Source organism: Diospyros lotus, chromosome 1 (genome assembly GCF_014633365.1).
Source record: "Diospyros lotus cultivar Yz01 chromosome 1, ASM1463336v1, whole genome shotgun sequence".
NCBI lineage: Eukaryota > Viridiplantae > Streptophyta > Magnoliopsida > Ericales > Ebenaceae > Diospyros > Diospyros lotus.
The window spans coordinates 28,905,430-28,912,884 of record NC_068338.1 but is presented as its reverse complement, the minus strand read 5'-3'; the positions used below and the strand labels follow the sequence as shown (position 1 = coordinate 28,912,884).

The following is a 7,455-nucleotide window of genomic DNA, read 5'->3' as shown; positions in this document are numbered from 1 at the left end:
ATAGTGTCTTGAATCGCTGTTAAACGCTATTCAATAACTCTCAGATCGTCATTGGGATATAGAGAGATTCTAGTGATGGATTAAGGTGTTAGCCGGTGTCGAATTGAGTTTTGGTGCTATTTGATTGTTAGTGGACAATGGACTTAAAAAGTCACATATCATATAGTGTTACGTTTAGTATTGACATTGTGTGCCCAATATATCTCGGGAAAAGCAAGTCAAATGTTGACTTGTTGGGCAAAGAAATTGACTTTCCCTTATGGAAGTTGACTCCCAGTGGCTAGGAAGTCGACTTTTGGTCACCAATTCAACCTCCAATAGTGCTACACATGACGCTCAATTGTGAATGCTAAGGGGTGAGGCAGTGGGAGCAATTGACTAAAGACATATAAGAAGGAAATTATAGAGCTTCTTGTTGCAAGCTTTCCTCAGTAATTTTTGCTTTTGTCTTCTTCCTTTGCTTTTGTTAAAAATCACAAGTGCATGATTGTCCCATGAAAAAATTGAGACACGTGTGTTAGTGATATGGGCAACCTCTTGTTTAGTACGAGAAGAGATGATCGAAACGATACCAAATAACATGTTAGGTATGGATAGCTTAGGATCACCATAACGTGAAGTGGAATTGGTCTCAATACAAAAATAGCTTAACATCGGAGTTCAAGTATGTATTTATTGTATTCATGTAATGAATATTTTAAATATCTAAGTTGCGTATGGTCTATATATATTATTTTTGTTGTTTGTATCCGATGCATGTAAAAATTTTAAATTTTTCTCATACCACCATACATGTTATCTGTAAGCAATAATAATAGGTATTTTAGGATATGTGAAAGCATTTGACTTCAAAGATAAAACGTTTCAAAATTTTATATTACGAATTTTTATTTTATAATAAAATAATTGATATTTTTTATATATAATAATTTAATAATAATTTGATTGGCCATTGGAATCAAATGAGAAATTAGGATTTTATTATGAACTGTAAAAAAATAGTTTAAATATATTTTGAGGAAAAAATATAATTAATTGGGTTCATAGCCCTTTTCGGCCAAGGGCCAGGCAATGCGCGTGCATGTGGCGCACGTGCCCAAACCATTGCGCGAAAGTCATCGCCCTTCTGTTGCAGCTCTTTTTAATTGACACTTTTGCCATATGTTACATGGCGCTCTTCTATTGGCCAGGTTCACGGTAAATTTCTTTTAAATTAAATTTAATATGCACTTCTGGGACAGACCAGGTCTACGGGTGGGGCCGTGGGCTGGTCGGGCATAGAATTTTCTCACCAAGAAAATTAGGCCATCAATCGAAATGGAAGGGTGAAGTCAAGCCCAGCCCATTTTTTTTTTCCTTCTTCCATTCCCTCTTTCCTTTGTGATTGAATTCCACCCGGGGACCCACTTGACCCAAGTCTTTTCATCAATATAGAATATCAAAGCACAATATTGTCCCTTCACCCCAAACCAAAGATATTAATTAAAGGGTAATGTTATGATAAATCGTAATAAATATATTTTGATTTTAAATAATATATTTATTATATTATATTTTTAATATTTAAATAATTTAAAATACGATATATTTATTACCAATTAATGTAATTATTTAAATACGATATATTTATTACCAATTAATGTAATTATTTAAATATTAAAAATATAATATAATAAATATATTTTGTTTAAAAATAAATATATTTGATCATTTAATCAATTATTAATAAAATTGTTTAAATATTTAAAATAAAATATAATAAATATTATCTAAACATAAAATATACTTATTACTATTTAATCATTATCTTAATAATTAAGATTGTGCTACATGTATCGATAAGATGTACAATTCATATGACTGAATTGAACTTCATAGATTATACTTCATCAATCATAAATCCCGATTGAGGTTCATTCAAAGGTGGCAACGAGAAATTAGGTGAGGACATTTTTAAATTTTGACACTTTCAATCATTCTCCCAATAATTAGATTGTTAATACAAGTAGTTTTTTTTTTAATAATTAACATTACTCTAATAATGATAATAATAGTAGTACTAGCAGCAGCAGCGTTCTTTATCCCAGAGCCATGTCCCTGTGGTGGCCTTAGTAGTTCAACCCATGATAAATCTATAAAATGACGCATCAAGAAGGCCAAGCTTATACAATCAAAGGGAAGGAAAAATTAGGGGGAGAGAGAGAGAGAGCTGGAAATGGATTCTTTGTGGAGACAGCTGATTGTATTCCTGCTCTCCTTTCTTATGCCGTTAACCCTAATCAATTCCATCTCTGCTCAGAGCGACTTCCTCCACGCCCGCTTAGGGAGTGAAACCTACCAAAACAACAGCCTTTACCAGAAAAACCTCGACACTCTCCTCTCATCTCTTGCCTCCAACGTCAACAAATATGGCTTCTACACCACCTCTGTCGGCCAAACTTCCGACGACACAATCAATGCCGTCATGCTTTGCCGCGGCGACGTGAAGCCCGACATCTGCCGGAGCTGCGTCAACGACACCGCCGTCAAGATCAAACAGTTCTGTCCAAACCTCAAGGCCGCCATGGGGGGCTACGATCAGTGCATGCTGAGATACCGCTCGCCCTACAATATTACCAAGGACATGGAGAGGCCGAGCGTGTACGCGTATAACGATGATTACAACGTCACGAGTCCGGATCGGTACAATGAGGTACTGAAGGAGTTGCTCGGGCGGCTGCGGAGCCAGGCGGCGAAGGGCGGCTCCGACCTCAAGTTCGCCACCGGCAGCCAGCAGGGCCCGGACAATCAGAATATATACGGGATGGCGCAGTGCGCGCCGGATTTGTCGGAGAAACAGTGTAACGATTGTGTGGATGAGGCCATCGATGAACTGCCGGTGTGTTGCAATAATAGGATTGGAGGGAGAGTTCTTAAGGTTGTCTGCAATATTCAGTATGAGACCAATTTCCAGTTCTACAATCAAACTCGATCCTTGAGTTGAGCTGCTCTTATCATATATATATATATATAGATGTTTAATTCTTGCTTGCTTATAATAAGGAGCGTGCAGAGTAGTCTCCTCTGGAAGAATCTGCAATATCTCCAAGTAGTAGTAGTACTTATCCATCACCTTCATATTATACAATATTAATGGGGATTTTAGAGTCGAGTATCTATCGTGTCTTGTACAATATGAACGGGGATTCTTCTCTGTGCGTTATTTACTCATCACTGGTGGGTTTGAAATAAATTTTTTGTGATCCGATTTATGTATCAATTCGAAATGTCTTATTAATATGAAATAAATAGTTTGTGATTTGCTCTCTCTAGCTCTTAATTTGTTTACTCTCCGACCTCCAGCACTCCCTCCATTTGGTTTTGCTTAAGTTTATTGTTTTTTTCACTAACAAATCCAACTTTATCAAGGAACTCAAAGAAATCAAAATATAATTGTTATATATATTTCTCGCACCACTTCTTATGCAAATGATAATGACTGTTTGTCTCCCATTAAAATTATCTTTTAATTTTTATACCTTATGCAAATTATAAACGCCCCTCATTATAAATAAGGGTCTGAAATATCATCAAAGGGATAAGAAAAATAATCAGATATTGTCACTTTGAAAGAATAATCAGGGTACAGTCGTGGAGTATGCATTGTTCTGGTCAAACCACGTGCAAACTCTTTGTGTTCTTCCCATCTTATTCTTTCTCCTTGCATTTTGGACTCACTCACTGCGGCCCTAACAAATCACGATCGGCTAAAATCGAACATCGACAATAACACATTTTGTCTTCATTACACATAATTGATTTTATGTGTACATATATTAATCTCATTATTTATGTAAGTCTTATTACATAAGATTACCAGGTATATATTGAATTAAAAATTAAAATCGCAACTTTAAATTTATAATACAAGATTTCAATTTTTCTTTACACAAAATTTCCATCTTCTATGACGATTTTGAAAATTATGATAACATATGAGTATTTTTTAAAAGCAAAAAAAAAAAAACAAATCAAAACTGTTTGATATTTTAAAATCTAACATAAGATTGTTACAAGACAAAATAAAAAATTACGTAATTATCACAAACTAAATATTTGATCCATGAAATGAAAATGAAAAGAAAATTAGGCCAACAGCAATAAAGGAAGACAAACAATATTCCTGACAAACAATATTCCTTCCGAAATTGAAGGGTCAAGTCAAGCCAAGCCTATTGACTTATTGCTTTAATATATCTATCCCAACTGCTGTTGTATGCATAAAATATTAAAATATTTTTATTATAGTTTCTTGTTAATTTTTAAATATTTTTAAACTGTGGTGTAATAAATTATCATATTTTAAAATAATTTTAACTAAAAATAAAATATAATCAATATATATTATATAAAAATAATATTTATTTATTATTGTTGTCTAGAAAAATACCCAAGAGGGAGGTGAATTAGGTTTTTCAAAAATTAATAATTTTAACTCTTTTAAAAACTCTTAAATTTGTTATTTTAATATATGGTGATTGTAGTAGAATTGATAACAATAAAATCACACCATACAGAACAAGAGAAATTGGAGCTAGAAAGACTTAACTTGAGGTTCTAATTTTAACTCTTTTTCTCAAGACTTAACTTGAGCCTCTAAAGACTTAACTTGAGGTTCCATTAGGGATAATCAATACTAGTTTTTAATTGGAACTAGAAACAACACTAGCTTTTAATTGGAGCTAGAATCAACATATAGTCCATTGTCTAAACAAAAACCACTAGCACACTACTAGCAGATACAATTCTCTCACACAACAAGTGAGTAAAATAACAAACTTATAACCAGAGACAATTGCAAACAAGTCACCAACGGTTGAGAATTCCACCAACCAGCACACTTCCAACACTTCGAACATTCTCACTCTTGTTTGAATGCTCTATCAAGTTTGTTCTACCTTAAGCCTCTAGACTTATTATATATATATATATATATTCCAAACGCACTATCTATTAAACAAAAGATTAATATGAAATTTGAAATTAAAAAATGTTTAGACTTTCTCAAGCAATAAGAAAACATGTCTCACCTTTAATTCAAAATAAATTTACTTTTTGCATGAGAAATCAAGATTTAAAAATTCAAATATAAACTTTTAAGACATAAATGATTAAAACAAGAAAACATGTCTAAAATCAATTCTCCTTTAATTAAAAATAAATTTACTTTTTACATGAATAAGAGAAAATATGTCTCAAAACAATTATCTTTTAATTCAAAATAAATTTACTTTATGTACATGTAAGAAATACATTTATCAAAATATAAAAATTTAAACATAAATGATCAAAATAAAGAAACATATCTAAAGACAATCCATCTTTAATTCAAAATAAATTTACTCTTTGTATCTACTTTTAATTCAAAATAAATTTATATTTTGTATGAATAAAAAATATATTTATATCATAAAAATATGTTTGTTATAATTAAAATCATATTTATTTATCCTTGAACTTAACAATTACACTCTAAAAATATTCTAACAATAATAGTTAAGATTATCCTATTTTTATTTCTTTTTTTTCATTTCCTCCGTCCTTTGCCATTCAGGGGGCGTTTGGTATGGAAGAACTTTTTAGATTCCCAAGACTTATGATTTCTGAGAATGTTTTTAAGAATTTTTAATTCATAAGATTTATGCAATTCTATATTTAGTTACATTTAAATATTCTCAGGAATGTTGGATATTCTGTTATGAGAATTCTACATTTTTATATTTGGTTTAAATGCAACATTTATGAGAATCCATGTTTTTTTTTCAAAATTATCCTTATTTAATTTTTTATTTAAAAATAATAAATTCCTTCTACTATATAAAATATTGAGACCGGCAACCTTTTAGGAAATAAAAAAAATGTCAATTTTTTACACATTATACATATATGTGTATATAATATATATATATATATATATATATTTGTAAGAAGAAAGCTATAGCAAAAAATAATCATGAAAGGGTTATAGAGTTATAAGATGATACTGAGTGTTTTAGACTTTTTATTTGTTAAAAATTTTTCCAAGTTCATAGAAATTCAAAATTTTCAACCCCATAAAAGTCTTTTCGTGGAGAAGTTAATTAAAAATAAATTATGAGAAAGTTATTTTTTCAAAATTATATTGTAAAAAAATTATACCAAACATAAAAATGTAAATTTTCAATCTAATATTTCAAAAAAATCTAAAAACTTATCTTGTTCAAACGCCCCCCTCAATTCCACTGGACCCAGTTGGCCAAAGACTTTCCATCAATGGAGTCGTTGCTTTTGATGTGCATTCAACATCTAAGCACACTCTTTGAGTCTAGACCCCAAAATAATGATATTAATTAAAGGGTAATGTTATGATAAATGGTAATAAATATATTTTATTTTTAAATAACACATATTTAAATAATATACATTAATAACTAGTTAATAAAATTGTTTAAATTCTAAAAATAAGATGTAATAAATTTATTTTATCTAAAAATAAAATATATTTATTATTTCTTGATCATTATCCTATTAACTCATCATAAATGTATCATGTTTGGAATAAGTTAATCAACCATTAATAAAATTATTTGAATATTTAAAATAAAATATGTATATATACTTGTTACTATTTAACTATTAGACCATACTAATTCATTGGGCTAAGAACCGAGCTCAACCCCAAACTAGATCTCAGTCAAAAAAACTTGGATAACTTTTCCATCTAAGGTGCAATCCTTGCACCAATAACAGATCCTATCGACTCCGAGCAACTCACACGTTGATCCTTGATTAGCCTCTAATCTTCATCGACTCTGAGATCCTCGGAGATAGTCCTTATCTTTACTGCATATCTTAGCCCTCTATCCTCCCATGACGGTTGACAACAGTCAAGGCACCCTCGTCTCTATATAAACGAGCCTGATCACAAGTCAAGGTATATTCTTTTCGAACCTTACACACATTCTGCTATTTTAAATCCTTACTAACTTGAGTGTCGGAATACTTGCAGGTGCCAGCCACCCTCATCGAACCATGATCCGCTACCATTACAACTAGTCCTGCTAACCCCATTGGGCCGAAAGGAACAACTATTATCTTAACAAATAATAAGAGATGCAATGCACCCTCAAGTATGGAGGGCCAAGAAGAAAATTATAATAATAAGAGACACATGAAGAAGAAAACAATAAAGAGACAAAAAGGCCAAGAAGAAAGAGATGAATTTATAATTAACTTAAAATAAATGTATAAATTATTTTTATTTTTTTTATAAAAAGAAATATTTTTGATAAAATTAAATAAACTAATTACACTCTATAACCATTTTTATGTTACACTCTATAGCCATTTTTATATAAGATACGTAAAATACCATTAATAGAATTTTAAAATGAAAAGTCCATATTGCCTTTTAACTTCATTTACCAAAATACCCCT

The 7,455-nt window shown here is 30.9% G+C and overlaps 1 protein-coding gene across 1 annotated transcript; it reads left to right on the top strand.

The window, feature by feature from the left end:
• Nucleotides 1-2,215: 2,215 nt before the first annotated feature.
• LOC127786871 (cysteine-rich repeat secretory protein 38-like) lies at nt 2,216-2,983 on the top strand. Its single transcript, XM_052314620.1, has one exon. It carries the CDS (start codon nt 2,216-2,218, stop codon nt 2,981-2,983), a length of 768 nt encoding a protein of 255 aa, XP_052170580.1.
• Nucleotides 2,984-7,455: the final 4,472 nt, after the last annotated feature.

Coding starts and splice junctions, on each gene's coding strand:
- LOC127786871 (XM_052314620.1), top strand. CDS start 2,216: ATGGATTCTTTGTGGAGACAGCTGATTGTATTCCTGCTCTCCTTTCTT.